Below are 22,199 nucleotides of genomic sequence, written 5' to 3'. Positions count from 1 at the left end.
AATAGCTAGCAATCCAAAACAGTCCAGTGGTGCCTTCTGAAACACTTCCGGTGATGTCAGGGGGTGTGGCATATGCAAATAAGTTATGCTAATGGGTTATGCTAATGAACTCCTGCACCTCTTTTTCTACAAAAAGACCTCTGATCTAGAGAATGGAGTTCTTGCTATAAAGCTCCTTATTAGTTTGAAATCTGAAGAAGTCTGCATGTATCTTTTGTTTTCATACATATATGCACGCAGCCTCAGATAACCACATGGCTTGTGCTGTACTTACGGCCTAGTATACTCTGCTAAGTTACACAAATACATTGGAATAATTTCCCCAACACCAACACCCTGCCAGTTGCTAGTTTGGGACAAGGAGGCATATGAAAGAGCATGCTGGTTTCTTATCCTAAGCAAGCGTACCTGTGCGAAAGGAAAGGAAGCAAGAGCTATGTGGGTGCACCTGTTCAGAAAGAGAGAGCAGCAGTGTGCTGTTGTGGTGACTTTGGTGCAGTGTAGGGGCCAGTGTGGTGTAGTGGTTAAGTGTGCGGACTCTAATCTGGGAGAACCGGGTTTGATTCCCCACTCCTCCACTTGCACCTGCTGATGTGACCTTGGGTCAGTCACAAGCTCTGGAACAGCTGTTCCTGAAAGAGCAGTTTGTGTCAGAGTTCTCTCAGCCCCACCCACCTCACAGGGTGTCTGTTGTGGGGAGGGGAAGGGAAAGGAGTTTGTAAGTCACTCTGAGACTCCAAGTGAAAGGCGGGGTATAAATCCAATCTCCTCCTTCTCCTCCTCCTCTTCTTCTTCTTCTCCTCCTCCTCCTCCTCTCCTCCTCCCCCTCCTCTTCTTTTCCTCCTCCTCCTCCTCCTCCTCCTCCTCCTCTTCTTCTTCTTCTTCTTCTCCTCCTCCTTCTCCTTCTTCTTGTCCTGAGCAAGTGACTGGTATGGTGGTGGCAGTCAGTCTGGCTGAGCAGGGGCAGATTAACCATTAAGCAGACTAAGCATGTGCTTAGGGCACCAGAGCCAAAGGGGGCACCACAGAGTTGGGAAAAGGGTGAAAACCTTAGTTTGTACAGTCTATTGTGTGATCATATGAATACATTTTTGTATTGCTGCAACCTGCATTGTCTATCTGGTCGGACAGGTCAACAACTAACATGGACTGGGGTCAGTGTGGAAAGGAGGAGGGGGGCACCAAGATTGGTCATTGCTTAGGGCACCAGTGTGAGCCTTAATCTGCCCCTGTGGCTGAGGATGGATGGGGCAGTGGCAGCTTCTGGACATGGATTGCCTCTTTGGTCACACAAGTCCCTTCGGTCTGATATGGCCCCTGGGTCGTATGTTTAACTCTCCTGTAGCAGACTATCTGGTCCGATGGGGATTTGTTCTGTACCATAACTGAGTTTTAGTTACCTTCCTTATGAGTCACTTTAGCATCATAAAATTAGCTTTTGATAAGCCCAACATCAAAGCCTATTAGAAGCAATTCTTTACATAAATAGGCATAAATTCAGCAACCCTTCCAATATATTGGCCTTTTATCACTGCTCATACTGTTATAGAATACTAGTTCTAGATAGAATCTTTGAGTTGGGTGGATTGATTTTGTGACACAGGGCGTTATGAATGTTTTGACCTGACAGTTTCACACACTGAAGTGGTGATGGCTACAAGCATGGACGGCTTCAAAAGGGAATTAGATAAGCATATGGAGCAGAGGTCCATCAGTGGCTATAAGCCACAAGGTATAGATATGCTCTGTCTTCTTAGTGCTGGGGGGGGGGGCAACAGTGGGAGGGTTTCTAGTGTCCTGGCCCCACTGGTGGACCTCCTGAAGGCCCCTGGTATTTCTGGCCACTGTGTGACACAGAGTGTTGGACTGGATGGGCCTTTGGCCTGATCCAACATTGGCGTCTCTTATGTTCTTAACTTTACTGCCATTGATTTTGGCATGGAAAAGTGGTATTCAGGATGTTCCAATATGTTATAGGAACAAGAAGTTAATCAGGAGCAAGCAGTTAACAAGGAGTTCATCCCAGTCAAGATGGATCCTGGTCTTTATACCTGTTGCAGCATTCAAAATATCAGAGAATGCCGAAACAGGTGGTGCATCTTGTGAACCTATGTTGGTTTTATCCACCATCTTAAAATCTCATATAAGGTGCTTTAGTCTTGGTTGACATACTAGCAAGGGTGTCTGAGCAAGTGTGCGATTTTTAGATGGCCATGTGGAGACCTAGGTCAGTGCTTCTGATAAAAGAGCGTACGGCTTTGCAAGAAATGAAATCTTTAATTAAAAGTGCCACTATTCACTGGCAAAATCTAAAGCACAAAGGCAGACTCTCGAGATTCACAGCTGGCGATAGAGTTGCCTGAGAAGGAGAAGCTACTTGGAGGGAGTACATTCATCCTTTCTTTCCAAACAACAGTCGTTTATGCCCAAATTAACTTAGGCAGTAAAGCATTTCAGAACAGTGTGTACTGCCACTCCACTGCAAAATAAATGATCACTGCTCCTATTGGCTCTAACCCCAAGCTGAGTACAAAAGTAGTGCTATCCAGTGTTCCCTCTAGGCTGAGTTAGTGTGAGCTAGCTCACAGTTTTTCAGCCTCCAGCTCACAGATTTTTTTTGTCCTTGCTCAGGAAGGATGACTCCAGAGCCAACTCATTGATGCAGTAGCCAAGTTGCTCACTCACAATTTTCATGCTAGTAGCTCACAAAGTAGAATTTTTGCTCACAAGACTCCACAGCTTAGAGGGAGCACTGGTGCTATCCCATTTTCCCTTGCATGGGGGTGATTATTTTATCCCACTTTTCCTTTGTAAGCAAAGGTCGCTTCAGACTTGGTTATACAACTGGTTTTAGTTAGGTCTGGTGGACAGTCTGCATTTGAAAATGGACAGACAGGATATCTCTGCACGGGTATCAACTCTGTCAAAAGGTGTGGATATCAGATGTGTCAAAAGCGATGGACAGAGCCAGCATGGTGTACTGGTTTGGATCCCCACTTTGCCGTGGAGCTTGCTGGGTGACCGTGGGCCAGTCGCACACTCTCAGCTTCACCTATCTCAAAGGGCTGGGGGCAGGGCTTTTTTTGTAGAAAAAGCCCAGCAGGAACTCATTAGCATAATAGGCCACAGTCTTCTGCTGCAGTTACTTTCTGTTTGGAGGTCTATGGACACCATCTATGCATGGACTTACAGAGGAGCCTACTGTTGGTTTCGAACATGTTATTTTTTTTAAACTATGTTTGATTGTTATGAGCAATCTGTTGGATCAATGTCTGTACACTCTGTAGGGTTGTGACCGCTAACCCTTCTTTGTATTTCATTGAATGTAATGTATAGTTTTGAACATTGTTGTGAGTGGTGGATGGTCTTCCCTTGGTCGGTGTTGTCTGTAGCTGCTGACTCTAGGCTTGTGCTCCATTGCATGGTGAAGGAGCAGGCACATAACCCCTCCCATCTACTGCGCAGTAAAGGCCATGAGATACAAGGCTTAGGTACAGGTTGCACTTGTTTATGCATCTGCCCCGTGTCCTGTCTCCCCGGAGTCCTGGCAGATGTGCACAGGAAGTTCCATCTTGAAAGTTAAATCCCAGGTTTGTGGAGCTCAGTTTGGGTCAGGACCATGATGCACAGGGAGAGTGATCCTAAGCCCTTCCCCCATGTGCCATTTTCCTGATCAGAAATTACTCTGGGAGCTGCTGTTTGTCCCACTGGAGAACCGTACATTGTAGCCCATTTGTATACAGAATAGGGTTGCCGAATGTGTTTTACCTGGCGGCGGGGGGCTCCCGGCTGGCGATGCCGAGCGCGCGCCGCATGCACATCAGCCGGATGTGACGTGTGATGCCGGGCACGCTGGGGGGGGGGCATAGCCATTTGAGGGGAAAACTCTTTGTTTTCCCCTCAAATGCTGTGGCCCCGCCCCCAGCGTGCCCGGCGTCAGACGTCACATCCGGCTGACGTGGACGCCGGGGTGGGGTTTTCCCCAGGGCCTGATTGCGTGGCGTCAGAAATCGGGCCTCCAAAGCAGGGGGAAATCCGTCCCCCGGGGGGATTTGGCAGCCCTAATACAGAAGTGTCACCGGTCAGGACAAACCGCATCCCCCCGGGGAGTGAGGGAAGGCTTAAAAGCCTTTCTCTGCATGCCACAGTCCCCATCCACATTGGACCCCTGCACCTGGTAATTAAATTTCAACATGTAATTCCCTGTCCACATCTGACAGAGCCTGGAATGTCACTAGCCTTGCCAACTGCCTGGAGAGAGAAAAGTCCTGGCCCGTCCCTTCAACGGAGGCATAACGAGATGCTATTTACCAGGCGATGTTAGTTCTTGGTACTAAAAGCTTCAGCCGTGCATTTCTACATATCAACTCTCTATTTAAGGGATAGGGCGTTGTTCTCCAGGACTGTTGGCAACCCTAGCTGTAAGCATGGTAACGCGTAGAGAGGCCCACAGGTCCGATATACATAATTCTGCATCAAAATGGGGAGTGGTAAGATAACAGCGTTCCGTGCGCCTTGGTGTTTAGTCATGCCGGCCACATGACCACGGAAACATCTTCGGACAGCGCTGGCTCTTCGGCTTTGAAACGGAGATGAGCACCGCAACCCTAGAGTCGGATTCGACTGGCTTTCGAGCAAGGGGGCCTTTACCTTTTACCTTTAAGATATTGGTAACCGGGAAACAAATTATTCGCCTTTTTAAATTTGTGTATAATAGAAGGCAGGGGCCCACACCTTTCCCCTCACCTAGAGAACTGGAGCATTAGCCCAGGAATAACTGTCTGCGCTGAACCACAGATGTACCATTCAAGTGCCAGTGCTAATAATCTTCCAAAAGAAGAGTATGCTCTATTCTGGCTCCTTAGAGTAAGTCATTGCTGAATCTGGGGAAAAGAGAAAAAGCACCTATGGGCAATGTTCCCTCTAAGCTGTGAAGTCTTGTGAGCAAAAATTCTACTTTGTGAGTGTCACGCCCGGGTTGGAGGGAGGGACTGAGTGAGCTATGGATGGGGATCCAGGATGCGTCGATGTGTGAGCCGGAGGCTAAAAAACGGTGAGCTAGCGCACACTAACTCAGCTTAGAAGGAACACTGCCTATGGGATATCTTCAGGATCTAGGCATTATGTGAATGCATCATTTGGTTGTGAGAGTTATGTCTGATGGACGAGGCTGTTTCACAGCATATTTCTATGCACAGGTCCCATGATGCTTATGCTACAAACTGACATTTGGCGGTTGTTCCATGGTCCATTTTTTATAGGCCATTGCAAATGAGTATTTCTTTGTATATAGATTCAGGTGGGTAGCCATGTTGGTCCGAAGCAACAGAACCAAATTCAAGTCCAGTGGCACCTTTAAAACCGGCAAAGTTTTATGCATTCACATGAAAGCTTACACCTTGAATAAAACTTTGTTGGTCTTAAAGGTGCCTCTGGACTAGAATCTTGCCACTGGACTAGAATTGTATTTCTTTGTATGGCGAGATAAATGTCCATGTTTAAAAAAAACCAAAAACACCTGTAAATTGTATAATGTGAAATACAGAATCAGTAATTTTTTCCTGCCACAGTTATGCAGTTTGGAAGGTCAGTGTGTGTGTCTTAGGGAACTTTGACTGCAATGAAAGCTATTGAACGTCTAACAGTTGTGTACAAGAGGGAGTTTAAACAGGTGTAGGTTGACAAATTGTAGTGCTGGGAGTCAGTGTAGTATAAGGTAAAGGGTAAAGGTTTCCCTTGCTCAAAAGCCAGTCGAATCCAACTCTAAGGTTGCGGTGCTCATCTCCTTTTCCAAGCCGAAGGGCCAGCGCTGTCCGAAGACGTTTCTGTGATCATGTGGCCGGCATGACTAAATGCCAAGGCGCACGGAACGCTGTTACCTTCCCACCGAAGCGGTACCTATTTATCTACTTGCAATTTCTTGCTCTTGAACTGCTAGGTTGGCAGGAACTGGAACTAGAGATGGGAGCTCACTCCGTCATGCAGCACACTTGGGTCTCGAACTGCTGAACTACCGACCTTCCAGCTTGCAGTTCAGTGTCTCAACCACTTGAGCCACCGCAGCTATAGTGTTAGGCTATTAAACGATGATTGGGAAGATTCAGATCCCTGTTTGCCATGAAATTGATTTGGTTACGTTGGGGCATTTCCTCTCGAACTAACCTACCTTTCAGGATTGTTATGATAACAGAGGAGGAGGTAGGCACCACATACCTGTTCTGGACTCCCTGAAATAAAGGTGGGATAAAAATATAATAAAATATTGCAGGAATGTCAAAAACTGCATCCCATGAAACCCCTTCTTCTAAAAGTAGAGGGGTGCTATTCTCTGGTGCATTTAATATTCTTACACTATCTCCTTCTGTTGCCATCTTCCACCAGCAGGCAAATAGTTTATTTTGTTTGGCGTTCACCCAGTGATCCCTCTTTCCTGCAGAGCAGAAAGGCGGGATATAATTAGTTAGTTAATTAATTAATCATTAATTAATAATACTTAACAAGATAACAACAATAATGATAATTTACCAAGAAGATTAGGTGGGTGAGGTCTCCTGAAAGTTAAGCAAGCTGTTGAAGAGAAAGGAGCACTGAATCAATCAGTCGATCATAATGACATCATCAAGAAAAGCAAAGAGAAGCTTCTAGTTGAAGTGCACAAGGGGGACTTATTTAAGATTACGAAAACCAAAGAAGATTACAAAAAGATTGCAATCAAAACTCACTTTGACAACTAGAAGGAAAAGCACTCACATGGGCAATATTTGAGAGACAGAGAGAATGACATTAATAGTGAAAATGCCTGGCAGTGGCACCAAAATGGGCACTTGAAGAAAGAAACAGAAGGGCTCATTCTAGCTACATGAGCAGGCACTCAGAACCAAAAATATGAAAGCCAAGATTCAGAAGACCAGTGATAACAGCAAATGTCGACTTTGCAAGACAAAGGATGAAACAGTCAACCACATGGCCAATGCCTGCCGTAAAATTGCTCAAACTGATTATAAAGAATATCACAATCGAGTTACAACTGTGTTGCACTGGGGCCCCAGTCACAAGGCAGGATTTGATCCGCAAGAGGGACAGATCAGAGGCGTATCAAGCGGGCGCGTTCACACAGCAATATCTGGGAAGCGGCACGCACCCATCCCCGATCCGTCTCTTCGGCCCACAAACGTGCATCAAAAAGGTACTAGCAAAACAGCAGTACCTACCGGATGATGCTGGCCAATGGAAGGCGTCTGGTCGGGGAAGCGCTGGTAGGCCATTGCAGCTGGCGCCGTTCCCCATCCCACCCATGCGCACAACCGTGCTACTGCCAGTTTGCTGCGCACCGTGTGATCAGCTGCCAGGGCACGGAGCACGGAGCCGCAGGGGTGCGTTGGATCGTGCTCCTGCGGTTCTTTTTGCTCCGGCTCTGATTTGCCGCCCTTCAGCAGCGGATCATCCGGCTCGTGTGACCGGGACCTGGAATCTTTGAATGAAGTGTGGCTTACCACCTGTCAGAAATTCATGGGAGCACAAACCAGACAAGATCATGGAGTATGATGAAACCAAGATTCTTTGGGACTTCCTCTTACAAACAGATAAACACCTGGAGCATCACACCCCTGGTATCACCATTGTAGAAAAAGGAGAAATAGGGTTTGGATAATTGACACTGCAATCCCAGGAGACAGCAGAATAGAAAAGAAAGAACAGGAGAAGATGATGAAATACCAAGACCAATGAATAGAGTGAAGATAAGAAGGTTACCATCATGCTAGTTACTACTGGGTCCCTTGGAGCAGTGCCCAGAAGTCTCAATAAACACCTGGACATTTTTGGCATTGAGCAAATACCACCAGCTCTGCTCCAGAAGGCAGTGTTGCCTGGAACAGCAAGAATCCTGCAAAGATACATCTGCAGTTCCCAGAAAGTTGGCTAGATCTTGAATTGTAGAACATCATCTACCAGTCACCACCACCACCTCTTGTTAGGTATTCTTAAGTTTAAAGTAAATCAGCAGAGTATTAAAGAGGCAGAGTCCACGGTGTGTTTTAAAGGAATAAAAGTTTACTACAACCTAGCATGGGGAAAAGGTACACGGGATGTAAAATAACAAAGAGCTAATGTTCCTACATCCTTACAGCTAGACTGAAAAAGGCAGAAGAGAGACGAAGACTAACTTCTTCTTCTTGGTCAGAACAAAGAACCATAAAATGCTAATACTTGGCACTCTGGTCTCCAATCAGAACAGCAAACTAGATCTGAAGTTACCGGGCTTTCTAACTCTCTAAACAGATTGGTTACAAACAAACATGTGACTTAACAAACATCATTAACCCAGTAAATACTGAACAAGTGTTTTAACTTGTAACACCCAACACCTCTTCTTCCTCTTCTTCTTCCTCTTCCTCTTCTTCTTCCTCTTCCTCTTCTTCTTCTACATGGCTACACTTCCCAACGCATAATCTTTTAGCAAACATTTGTGTTGAACTTCAAATGACAGGCACATAGTGGCCGCTAACAGTCAAGTTCAAATGGTTAATTTCAGTAGGATCAACCCTTTCTACAGGTAATGTCTGCCAATAGTGAACTTGTTTGAGTGATTTGTTAATTCCTGTACAGTTCTTTGGGCTACTCCACCTGTTATTTGAGCTTCAACTTTTTGCTTTGTGTCTGTGTGTTGTTGTTGTTTTTGCTGCACCCAGATTTTCTTTCTGTAGGAAAATAACCTAAGGTATGGAACATCCCTTCCTTTGTTCCTAATATTAAAAGAGAGAGAGAAGGACACTGGAAGACGGGTTAAGATTAGCTGTTTTGTGGAGCATTGGTGCCCCCTAATGCTCAAAAAGTCACAAAACCAACCATTTCTATTTGCGGGGCGGAGGGGGGGGGGAGTTGCCAGCACCTGGTCTGAGAAGACGTTTGTACTCTAAACAGTTGCAAAGAAGGGGAAATTCCACTAGGTGCAAGCTCCGTCTTCAGTACTTTGATGGAAAAAGCCACACTTGGTAAGAAATCTCCTCTCAGGAGCTCCCTGCAGACAATTTCCGGACTAAGTGGCTCAAGTGGTTAAGACGCTGAACTGCAGGCTGTGGAAGGTCAGTAGTTCAGCAGTTCAAAACCCGGGTGCCGCAAGACGGAGTGAGCTCCCGTCTCTAGTTCCAGCTCCTGCCAACCTAGCAGTTCGAAACAAGAAATTGCAAGTAGATAAATAGGTGCCATTTTGGTGGGAAGGTAACAGCGTTCCGTGCCAGCCACATGACCATGGAAACGTCTTCGGACAGTGCTGGCTCTTCGGCTTGGAAACGGAGATGAGCACCGCAACCCTAGAGTCGGATTCGACTGGTTTTCGAGCAAGGGAAACCTTTATAGAAAGGAAGAGGAGTCACAACCCACTGAAAAACTTTGGGAAGAATGGCATGTATATCTGGAGCATGAGGAAGTCAAATGAATTATGTGAAAGCCAAGGTCCAACTGGGACCCCAGATGGGAAATGTGTCACTCCACATTTATCAATGGGATGTCTCTCCTACAGCTCCTGGCCAGTAGGGGTGTCAACTAACCTGAAAAATCGAGCCTGGCCTGCTCCTGTCTATTTAACAGCAATCTGCAGAAAGTATCAGGTGAAGTTTACCATGGCATAGAGAGAACAATTATCTGCAGACTTTAGCTGACAAGGAAGAATCTGTTGAAGACATGAAAGGAAAAGGGGCCATAAACGTTTGGCATTTTTCCTGGCTGAAGTTTTTTAAGGGAGCAGGTAAAGGTAAAGGTTCCCTTGCTCGAAAGCCAGTCGAATCCGACTCTAGGGTTGCGGTGCTCATCTCAGTTTCAAAGCTGAAGAGCCAGCGCTGTCCGAAGACGTTTCCGTGGTCATGTGGCCGGCATGACTAAACACCAAGGCGCACGGAACACTGTTGCCTTCCCACCGAAGTCGTCCCTATTTATCTACTTGCAATGTCTTGCTTTCGGACTGCTAGGTTGGCAGGAGCTGGAACTAGAGATGGGAGCTCACTCCATCATGCGGCACCCGGGTCTCGAACTGCTGAACTACTGACCTTTCACAGCCTGCAGGTCAGTGTCTTAACCACTTGAGCCACCGCAGCACCAGAGCAGAGGGGTACCTATTTCCCCTACAGCAAGGCTGCATTTAAGAAGTGTAGAGAGGGTGGGATTGGGATGAAAAGGAAGCTTGTTGCGATGTGAGATAGAGGCCATATCTGCATTTGTCTTTTTTTTCGGGGCGGCTCCACTGTCATTGCACCTCTGCACTGCTTTAAAAGAATCTTCTCCAAACAACGTTCAGACAAGCATAGAGAAGGAGGGTGTCACAGCAGCAACAAAACTGATTAAAAAATGGAAATGCAGATTCGACCATAGTCTAAAATGTAGCTAGGGTATGTTATGATTCTTCATGTTGACAGACCCTTATGCAACATAACATTAGGGAGGAGAAAGCAGGACGGGTACGCAGTGAGGCCTATGGATTGTTTCTGTATTCGGAGTTCCCACAAGAGAGATGCAAAAAGCCCTACTTTGCATGTTGTACTGGAGACACACAAACACACACACACAAAAAGAGGAAGTGTTACCCATTCTTGCATCCTCCCCTCCCCCTCTCATTTATTTTCTAACACAAAAAGCTGCACTACGAGTGAACTGGATGTTCTACGTTAATGAGTGTAACATGCTCTGGTGAACCTGAGGTTTCTTCAAAAGCAAGAAAACCCCGGGGAGAGGAGCAAGTGGGAAGAATAAAGAAATGCTTAATTTTTAATTATCTGCTGCCTCTCCATTCCAATGGTGCCGTCTTAAGCAGAGATACATCTATCTAATCTAGGGTTGCCTGATTCTTCCTGGCAACCGGTGGGAGATGTAAGGTCTAAGCTCTTTGACTTCAGTGTGACTTATAAGGCTGTACTCTGTTTACGATTGCATTGCAAGTCACACGAGCAGCTTGGAGCCATTTAAACCCCTGCATTCTGCTCCGCGATGCTTTCCACAGGGAGCAGAAAGCAGTGGTTTGATTGGATCCCTGCCATTTAAACCAAATACCACCACCCCTGCTGCTCAACTGTTTGGTTTAAATGGCCCCCTGCTTTCTGCTCCCTGCGGCTTTTTGCGGGGAGCAAAAAGCCGGGTTTTTGTGAAGAGCAGAAAGCAAGGGCTTAAACTCCTGCTTTTTGCACTTTTTGCTCTTCACAAACCTCCATGAACTGCATCAAAATTCATGAAAGTTCATGGTGGGTTCTTCAGTTCATGAACATTGCTTTGTGAACCGCGAACCAGTCAAAACTCGTGATGAACTTTAATTCATCAGCAGGTTTGTGCCCATCCCTATTGAGGAATAAGTTCGTACTTAGGCTTGTTACTTAGAAAAGAAATAGAAGTTCTTCATTGTAAGAAAACTCCATACTAGCGGAAAGTCAGAGTAAAGACCTCCAGCTATCTAAACAAGGATGGAGAGAGATTGTAGGAGGCATGCCCAGCCCTCATGATGGACAAAAGGGGGAGAGAGAGAGAGAGAGGGAAGGGAAGTGACCAGAAGGAAGGCACCCCTGAGAGCAGCATGCTGAGAAACAAAGGAACAGCAGCAGGAGTGGATGAAGGACAGGTCAGAGATCACCCTGTCTTCCCCTATGCTTACTCTGTACCAGGGATGAAGTCAGCGATGGGGCTTTGGGGGCTGAGCCCCCTATTATGTACCCCAAAGCTCCACCCATCATCCTAAAGCCCCCCAACTTGCGGGGCTTCCTAACCTCAGGCCTCAGGCTGCTGCCAGCCGTGTAGCTGGCTCAAGCCTCCCATTCTGAGGCTACATTCGGAACTCTTTTTGTTGAATATAGTGGCCCGTCTATAGATTCTTGTTATGCTTTGCAAATCTCATAGGAATTTACTTTTCCTGTTTGAAGAATGATGATTTGCTAACTGTACACAGACTTGTCCCCAAGTAGAAAAAATGGTTTTTGCAGATTGAAGTCACGTATTGGTCCTTCTCAGAAGAAGACTCAAAAAACGAAATTATTATCCGGAAATTTCGTCATGTTTTCATTCAACTTTGAAACCTTATTGTATAGGTTATAAAATACTTTGCATTTATTTCCACTTCATTGTCTCGTAATATATATTTTGTATACATATTTTGCAAATCATTTTTGTTTGTTTAGCGTCCATACACAGCCTTTTTTTGGGGGGGAGGGGGTGGCATTCCAGTGGCTGTGGTTCTCTGTTTTGGCTATTATTGATATTGAGAGAGCAAAACTGACAGCTCCGGGGAAACAGCGGAAGGTGGCCAAGAGCACTTCTGGCGGGCTGCTCGCATGCCCACCATAATTGGTGGGGAAAGGAGCAGCCCAGGTCTAAATCCCCTTTGTAAAGGGCAGCCTTTCTCCCTTTTCCAGGAACGGCCTTCTGTTGGCAGGGGATGAGGACGGAGCCTGGGGCGTGCGGTGCTACTGCGCTGCAATGCCTTCCTCCCCCCCCCCCCAAATGCCTTCTGGGGTAAGCCTCCTTCCTTGAGTGGGCCGGCACGGAACAGGAGGGGGAAAGTAGTAGCTACTTTTAAGTTCATTCCATTTCATTTGAGCCCCATCTAGGGCCCCAGATCCCCCTCCAAAAAATCCTGGCTAGGGGGTTGCTCTGTACTGCCCTCTCCTGAGACCCCAAAATCTGTGCTAGCATTAAGCGACACCGCACAGTCCATTCCTTCCAACAGGCAGGTTAAGTGAAATCCTAGGAGCATTTTCCTGGGAATATGCCCCATTTAATAGACCTGTGTAGGATTCTGAGCAGACCTATTTAGGATTGCTCTTTTAGTCTGTTGCTTCAAAATGGGCATGTGTCAGACTCGGACTGTTACTGGGATGTTTACCTCGTTGTTTACTAGCTGCTTGTACCCTGCTGCTCCTTGTCCATCTGGTCCTCTTTCCCAGACCCAGGGCTCTTTTTGTAGAAAAAGCCCAGCAGGAACTCATTAGCATAATTGGCCACACCCAACAGCAGGAACTCATTAGCATATTGGGCCACACCCCTGACAGACTGGCTCATTAGAGGCCACACCCCCATGTTATCAGAAGTGTGGTCATCCAGCCACACCCACCTTTCCCTTCTTATTCTGTTTACCTTGCTTGTTGTCAAAAGCCAGGGCTTTTTTGTAGCAGGAACTCCTTGGCATGTTAGGCCACACATCTCTAATGTTGCCAATCCTAATGAGTTTCTGCTGTTGGGTGTGGCGTATTATGCTAATGAGTTCCTGCTGGGCGTGGCCAACTCGGGAGCCAGCCGGAACTCCATTCCTGTGCGTTCCTGCCCAAAAATAGCCCTGCCCAGACCCCTTATCTATTGCCCTCACTGACATGACATTCCTGGGGGGAGGGGAGTGTGAATGTGTGTGAGTCTGATTGAACGGTAGGAGTTAGAGATGAGCTGCTTTGTAACTGTTCCCAAAACATGCACCTCAAGGCGTGAAGTCTCACAGACTCTCGTCCTTGAAGAAGATAAGACTTTGAATGGCTGGGTTGTACCCATATATCTGTCAGGGGTGCTAGTTTCGCTTTGTGTGCCTGACGTTAAGACTGGAAGGTGACTTTTGATTATATCGTGGGACATGTTGCTTTGTCCCTTAGTCCTAACAAAGACTTTCACCTTTGAAGCATCTCAAATCTCTTCAATAAAGTTTCCTTCAAAGAAACGGTGTAGAGAGTGAGTTGACTGAGGGCCTGACAGCATAAGGCTAGAGTCACCTTTAAAGACTAGCCCATTTGTTGTATTCTAAGTATTGCTGATTTTCATCAGGTACATGGACTGTTATCCACATTTGGCAAATGGAAAAAAAAATTAGGGGTCCAATGTCCACGATGCGGGTACATAGAAATATCAGATGCCATTTTATCCCGTTTGTACACATGGTTTCTTCTCTTTACCATACATAATCTGTCAGCTGAGGTTACCCATCCATCTAATGAAGTGAGCTTTAGTCTGCAAAGACTTAAACCACAATAAATCTGTGATGTTACAAGAATCTAACCTTCTTCATGTCACCGTGAATGCACATACATCCTGCCTGTATGTGCATGCGTCTGTTAGTAAGAAAGACCCAACCTGCATTCACTTTATGAATGAATCTGTGAACAAATACCGGGATAAACGTGGGGCTTCTATCACATGTTCAGCTGTAAACATGGCTCAACGTGCATACAAAGAACAATCAAGTGTACACTGTACATAGATCGGATGTACATTCACTATTACTTGTAAACAGGGCTTGTCGTGTTTTTCTTGCATATATGTTACTCATGTTGGTTGGAAAAAGAACTGTCCAGTGTGCAACTAACCAGTGGAATCTGGTCTCTGTCCTTTAAGAACAATTGGTTGCTGCTTCTTTTAATTCACTTCATAGATGGTGCACTCCCCCTACTGTTCAAAAGGTGGAAGCAATAGACTGCTATCAAAATGTACTAGTTATCTATACAGGATTGTTTTTCTGTCCCTTTGGGGTCTTTTTGTCATTTGTATATCTATTTGGGATGCTGGGGTTTTAATTCTGACAGTGGAATGCTTAGACAAACATATACAAATTGATTTTAGTCAAAAGGTTCTCACTTTCCCCCAAATAACTATATGTAATCAGGGGTCATTTTGTCGAAAAAGAGGAGCAGGAGCTCATTAGCATAATTAATTAGCATAACTTATTTGCATATGCCACACACCCTGACACCACCAGAAGTGTGTCAGAAGGCACCACTGGACTGTTTTGGATTGCTAGCTATTGGGGGGGGGGAATGTGCAGAGCTGTCCTCGCAGAGGAGGGAGAGCTTGTACCTGAATAAAACTTGGTCTTAAAGGTGCCACTGGACTGTTTTGGATTGCTAGCTATTGGGGGGGGGGACGTGCAGAGCTGTCCTCGCAGAGGAGGGAGAGCTTGTACCTGAATAAAACTTGGTCTTAAAGGTGCCACTGGACTGTTTTGGGCCAGGGGGCCAGGGGGGCTCTGCAACTTACCTGGCTGCTTCTTGCTCTGACTGAGGGCTGCTGGGAGCAGGGGGTGGGGCTTGTTGTATGTTCCTGCCCCCTGGGCTCTTTATTGCCGGAGCTCCACTCCTGTGTGCTCCTGCAGGAAATGACCCCTGTACATAATACTTGTATATTATTATTTTTTTCTCCTAAACATTTGAAAATATTGATCTGTGAACTTTTCATGCACTCTGTAGCTATACTTACAAGCTTTTGTCTGTAACCAGGAGCTACAGGACAGAGAAAGGACAGGACAACAAATAATTGGATTGTGGCATTCACTGCCAAACGATATATTAATGGCTACTAGCGATGATGGCTCTGAAAAGGGATTAGACAGATTCGTGGAGGAGTAGTCCATCAGTGGCTACTAGCCATAGTGACTAAAGGGAGCCTCCATATTCAGAGCAAGCAGACCTCTGAATACCAATGCTAGGAGACATCAGGAAAGGCCTTGGCCTCTGTGCCCTGTTTACTTAACCCTCCAGGACAGCTGGTTGGCCACAGCTTGAAATAGGATGCTGGTATAGATGGCCTGATCCAGCAAAGCGCATTCTTATGCTCATAGAAACCAATTCAACTTTTTAAAAATAAAAAGGGGGATTTTCAGATGTTAGGCTTGACTGAAACGCCATACATGATCCACTCACTTTCCCCTGCTAGGACTTTTGTTAAGTTCGAACGATCAAAGGGCAAATCTGTATTTCCTGTTCTAGAAGCACTACACATAATAAACCAGCAGTGTCTCTTTTTCTTCCGTTCACGCTATGTTTCTCCTTTGTAGAAATGCCAAAGGATAGATCTGCGTTATTCATTTGTTACCTTTGCATTTACATATTTATTCAGGACATCTGAGTACCCAACATCTCTCTTAACACAGCTAGGACCCAAGGCAGGTGACAACAGTGAACAGAATTAAAAAAAAAACATGAAATTAATTAAAACCAGGGCTATTTTTGGGCAGGAACGTACAGGAACGGAGTTCCGGCTGGCTCCCGAGTTGGCCACGCCCAGCAGGAACTCATTAGCATAATAGGCCACACCCAACAGCAGAAACTCATTAGGATTGGCTACATTAGGGGTGTGTGGTCTAACATGTAAGGAGTCCCTGCTACAAAAAAAGGCCCTGGTTGACAACAAACAAGGTAAACAGAATAAGAAGCAAAAGGTGGGTGTGGCTGGATGACCACACTTCTGGTCACATGGGGGTGTGGCCTAATATGCTAATGAGCTGTGCCGTCAGGGTTGTGGCCTAATATGCTAATGAGTTCCTGCTGTTGGGTGTGGCCTATTATGCTAATGAGTTCCTGCTGGGCTTTTTCTACAAAAAGAGCCCTGATTAAAACACACAGTTAAAACAGTTAAGCCAGGGTTTTGTATCCCTCCGTTCCCCCACGGAGCTCAAGGCAACCTGCACAGAGTTTCCGATACGGACACTGACCAGCCCCAGCCCTGTTCTGTAGCAGCACGTGATAATGTGTCTTCAGGCCATGCAATGAAACTCCAAACAACGTAAATCCTGTGGTTTGGCTCACGCATTCCTTTTCTGAAAATGAAGCAGAGAGATTAACAAAATCACCTCTCCCTGCTTCATCTACAACAAGTTACAACACGAGCAGGAATAACTACCTCCAGGAGTTCCCATATGAGCTAAGCCTCCTCAGTGACAGAGTAAATTCATGTGCCAGGCACTATGGCTCTGACTATGCATTTTTAAGCAGAGTTAGTAAAGGTAAAGGTTTCCCTTGCTCGAAAGCCAGTCGAATCCGACTCTAGGGATGCGGTGCTCATCTCCATTTCCAAGCCGAAGAGCCAGCGCTGTCCGAAGACGTTTCCGTGGTCATGTGGCCGGCATGACTAGACGCCAAGGTGCACGGAATGCTGTTATCTTCCCACTGAAGTGGTACCTATTTATCAACTTAATTTCTTGCTTTTGAACTGCTCGGTTGGCAGGAACTGGGACCAGAGAAGGGAGCTCACTCCGTCTTGCGGCACTCGGGTCTCAAACTGCCAAACTACCGACCTTCCGGTCTACAGCTTCAGCGTCTTAACCACTCGATCCACCACAGCCCTTCTAAACTCAGAGTTACACCTCTCTAAACTCATTAATTTCAATGGACTTAGAGGGGTGTTGCTCTGTTCAGACAAACAGGACTTTGTAAATTAACTAGCAAACCCCTTTAAACAGCTTGGTGAAGACTGAAACTGTTCCAGAAAGAACAGAAGAGGGTAAGCTGGGTGCCAGTTAAGAGGAAGAGAAGGTGAAGATTTATTCGGATGGTGGAGTAGGATTTTCAAATTCTTCCCTTTCCCATAATTACTCATGGGCCTCTAGCCACAATCCTAGACCAACCATAGGCAAAGTATTGGAAACTCCCTCAGATATGCAGAAAGACATCACTTCCAGTTAACCAAAAGAAACCAACGTAAACATCCAGTCAGCTGAGGGCCAAAACTGCTCCAGAAATTATGGAATGCTGAGAGCAGCTCAGTGTCAGTTGAAAGATTAAAAAGGGGGCAGGGGTCATTTCCTGTGGGAGCACACAGGAGCAGAGCTTCAGCGGTAAGGAGCCCAGGGGACGGGCACATGCAACAAACCCCTCCCCCTGCTCCCAGCAGCCCTCAGTCAGAGCAAGAAACAGCCAGGTAAGTTGCAGAGCCCGACCCACCTTCAGGTACAAGCTCTCCCTCCTCTGTGAGGGCAGATCTGTGTGTTCCCCCCCCCCCAATAGCTAGCAATCCAAAACAGTCCAGTGGATCCTGAGTGGTGGGTGTTTTCTTCTGACACACTTCCGGTGATGTCAGGGGGTGGGGCATATGCAAATAAGCTGTGGTAATGAGTTACGGTAATGAACTCCTGCACCTCTTTTTCTACGCAATGACCCCTGGTTGAGGGGAACCCAGCCTGCTCAATTTTAGGAGAAATTTCCAAACTATTATTCCCTCCCCACAAGTCTTTGTGGGCCCCAAGGGGTCATTATGTGCCATAGTAAAGTGGCTGGCCCCTATTTTGATGATGACAGCAGCAAAACCAAACCACTTGACTGGCTTTATCTGACTGGGGAACTCCCTAGATACGCAGAAAAATATGTCTTCCTATGTTAATCACAAGGAAATTTTTTTTTGGGGGGGGACTGATGAAGACTGAATATGCTCCAGGATCATGGAATGCTGAACATGGCTGAAGAAGGTCGAGGGTGAAAAATGGGGAAGAGAAAATCAGTCTCCTTATCCAATGCACACACATACACCATTATTAATTTGGGGAATTACCCACCAAATAAAGAAGAAGAAGAAAAAGAAGATGAGGAGGAGGAGGAGGAGATTGGATTTATACCCCGCCCTTCACTACCAAAGCGAGTCTCAGACCAGCTTACAAACTCCTTCCCCTCCCCCTCCCCACGACAGACACCCTGTGAGGTAGGTGGAGCTGAGAAAGCTCTTGACAGAAACTGCTCTTTTTCAAGGACAGCTGTGCCAGAATTATTGCTTGCCCAAGGTCAAGCCAGCCAGGTGCAAGTGGAGGAGTGGGGAATCAAACCTGGTTCTCCCTGATCAGAGTTTGCGCACTTAAACACCCCTTTGTTTGGTGGTTTGTGGTTAAGATTTCCCCCCTCCAGACTGAGCTGTAGTTGGTTCGGTTGGCTGGATTTGCTTTTCCACTTGGGGGTCAGCTCCGATATCTGGCTTACATTTTTCATTTTTCTGCTCAGCTAGTTGTTGGATAGTTTTAACACAGTCCCTGTTAGGTACAGACCAGGAAGTGAGGTTTTTGTTTGCTTTTACCAATCTTTGGCAGTAAATGCAAGCAAGGAAAGTTGTTTATGCTCTGTTGAGTGCAATGTTACCATCGGCCTTCCTTTAGATTGTAAGTAAATCCATATTTTTCAATGAAAACATGATCACCATAAATACTGCTTTCAGTATTAGATCCTACTTCTACATCAAAGGTGCCTTTTGGCAAGGTGTGAATCTTCCGTTCCCATGGACACCCTCTTGATTTGCAGATCTGGTTCCTGCTCCAAAGCCATAAACGCTATTGTCTTTAGATCTCCAAACCAGATTAAGGGAGTAGGGTCACTTGCTCTTTCCATTCCAAGAATGCCGGGGTTCGCTGGGGATTTTCCATAGCTCTCCAAGTGGGTGCAATGGCGCGGTGTCTTCTCCATCCCAAAGAGTCATGGGATACATTCCAGGGACGCACATGGTCCGTATGTGCAACGGCAGGCCCAGGCCAGCCTATTTCTAGGCAAGCATGGGATGCAGAACAAAGCAACACAACCAAACAGCAATCCCTGAATACATATTGCATAGGTATTCATGCTAGAGACACACATAAGCAGCATCACCACTATACAGAAATACAAACATAAGCTCATATCGTTACAGGTGGGTGTTGCCTTATGCTAATGAGTTATGCTAATGAGCTCCTGCACCTCTTTTTCTACGAAATGACTCCTGACTGTAAGTGCCTTTTGAAGGAAGAAAGCCACTGCCATAATAAAACGGGGATTAGACTTGCAAGGAGATCTGTTAAACATCACTGCATTTATTATCCTAACCATTTCCAATTATTGAATGTTTAAATACTCTAATTTGTGCATGAAAATGTCATGGTTTTATTGTTTATTATCTGAAGTACCATCAGTGAACCTGGGGATAAACTGCTGATTCCCATACTGTGTTTTGACATTTGCATGTAAACAAAAACATACATAATATTGAGTTCATGAAAGATTCCATTTTCCATTTGATTATAAACTACCGTATATCTGTTCTGTAAATCAATAGCCAAGTCCCAGTGCTAAAACAACTTAGTAAACTGATATATTCAGAATTGTTTTGGGATTTCCTCTTGAAATACAAATACAGCAGAAATTCACTTTGAACTGGTTTGTGTGTAACTGGACTCCTTATCGCAGATTCCTCTAGTGCACAGAATCCTCAAATACCAGGTGTCATAAGTTTTTTTCATGGAGAAACAAGTATTTTGCAATGAGATTCTTGAGTCTCCAAGTGGTTATTTCTACCAAAGTCGGTTATGTAAAAGTAGGAGACTTAATCAAATCGCTGTCGTTATAAAAGCACAATCAAACATAGTGACTCATTTCAAAGTTCAAAACATGAACTTTGTACCTGACATTTTAGTGGGTTTGTGCTCCATACTAGCTAGTTCTTTGTTATCATGTTTCATCGCTCCAGGCGAAGCACTGTGCGTGATCGTTTCTCTGCTGCAGCATGAATTTAGAAAACCATTCTAAAAGAGAGCAACAAAGACCGAAAAGCGGAGAAGAGACCTTGGGGAAACAGCATACCGGATCAGTAGAAGTGATCTCAAGGCAATGGGTTACTCGAGCTACCTATCTGATTACAGCTGTCGGCCTGACCTGTTTGTTCATGCAGTTTGGGATTGTTCCAGTAAGTATGGAGGATCTTTTGCTAGTGTAAGGCAGGGTGGGAGAGTGGCCAATTACTCCATTGAATAGTGGCATATCAGTTCATGCACACTTGTAGACTCAATTTGATGGTGCAGTTTCTGTTTTCAATATGATCTTCTGAAATAAACATTATCTGTGATGCTTAGCTTTCTGAAAGCCAGTTTGGTGTAGTGGTTCTCTAATCTGGGAGAACCGGGTTTGATTCCCCACTCCTCCACTTGCACCTGCTGGATGACCTTGGGCAAACCATAGTTCTGGCACAGCTGTCCTTGAAAAAGAGCACTTTCTGCCAGAGCTCTCTCAGCCCCACCTACCTCACAGGGTGTCTGTGGTGGGGAGGGGAAGAGAAAGGAGTTTGTAAGCCGCTCTGAGACTCCCTTGGGTAGTGAAGGGTGGGGTATAAATCCAATCTCTTCTCTTCTTCTCTGAAAAAGAAGTAGTTACCCTTACAGTGAGGCCTAGTTAATGCCAGTAGAGCAAAACAGGCTGCCATTTGTTTGAAACCTCTAAGCTTGGACCATTATTAACAGGTTCCACATACAGAATCTGCATATCCTAAGATTGTTCTCAGCAGGTCATGATCCGAACTGAGTTGCAGTTTGAGAATAAAAGAGAGACAGAGGCTCCACACAGGTCAACTGTGGTACAAGTGGCATCCATCATACAAACAGTTATAATCAGGGATATTTTTGGGCAGGAACGCACAGGAACGGAGTTCCGGCTGGCTTCAGAGTTGGCCACACCCACTACAGCCAAAACCTCTGCATGCGTGGCTACAGAAGGAAGGCAGTTTAAACTGGAACTGGAATGCAGTTACTAGATTTGCAGGCTAATAGCAGTGCCAACACACATCTCCCCGCAGCTGCGGGGCGCCCAGGCAAGCCAAGGGAAGGCATGGGGGATGTGGCATAATATGCTAATGAGCTGTGCTGTCAGGGGTGTGGCCTATTATGCTAATGAGTTCCTGCTGGGCTTTTTCTACAAAAAGAGCCCTGGTACTAATGTTGACTCCAGACAATAGATGTGATAACCCCCAGTTCTCCTGTTCTTTCTCCATTACACTCCCAATTTCCCAGGAGCTGATTTGTTGGTTTTTTTCTATTGTAAGATAGAAATGCAATTTCTGTGGTGTCCATGGTAATTGCATCATTGCTCTCGTTGTTCTTTCCTGTTCTCTGTAACTTCCCAGCCTGTTACCTCCAAGCACTGCTGTAACAGCCGTCAGTTACTTTTTAATTAAAAAAACCAACAAGCGGCCCTGTTAAATTATTAAGAATTTGCACCGTTTCTCAGCATGTGGCTTCTGATAGGAAAATATTATTTGAGAGGGAGATCTTGAAATTTCTAACCAGAATCTCCTGAAACATGAGTGTCCTATGGGTTTCCCCCCCCACAGATCGCTTCCTGGGAACTGGAATGCAGTTACTAGATTTGCAGGCTAATAGCAGTGCCAACACAGATCTTTTATACCCTCACTCTCTGATTGGTCAGCTGCAGAGCTCAGTGTTCTGAGGTTTAAAAAAACCCCAACAGTTACAGGGGACTGCAGACAGCTAATGACAGTTGAGGAAATCAGGAGTGGCCAAAAACCCCCCGTGAGGTGAAGCAAAGCTGCTGCCCCAGCCTCTCTGATGGCATCCAACACACTCCCCCCACCTCCTACACCTAACAGGTGGTTGTCTGTCAGGTGCAGCCCCACCTCCACAGGGACTTCTAATACTCCTCCCCCTCCCCCTCCTACACTGGACAGGCAGCTGCCTGTCA

The 22,199-nt window shown here is 45.9% G+C and overlaps 1 protein-coding gene across 1 annotated transcript in view; it reads left to right on the top strand.

Moving 5' to 3' along the window:
* Positions 1-20,235: 20,235 nt before the first annotated feature.
* Positions 20,236-22,199, top strand: part of SLC22A18 (solute carrier family 22 member 18) — a gene marked incomplete at its 3' end in the record, with an annotated part of 109,129 nt that continues 107,165 nt past the window's right edge. The window contains 1 exon segment of the mRNA XM_015414852.1: positions 20,236-20,415. Within this exon segment, the coding sequence (XP_015270338.1) occupies positions 20,236-20,415 (180 nt within the window).

The sequence above is a fragment of the Gekko japonicus genome, unplaced genomic scaffold (genome assembly GCF_001447785.1).
Source record: "Gekko japonicus isolate JY-2015 unplaced genomic scaffold, Gekko_japonicus_V1.1 scaffold2290, whole genome shotgun sequence".
Lineage (NCBI taxonomy): Eukaryota > Metazoa > Chordata > Lepidosauria > Squamata > Gekkonidae > Gekko > Gekko japonicus.
This window is presented reverse-complemented; position numbering and strand designations above follow the sequence as displayed.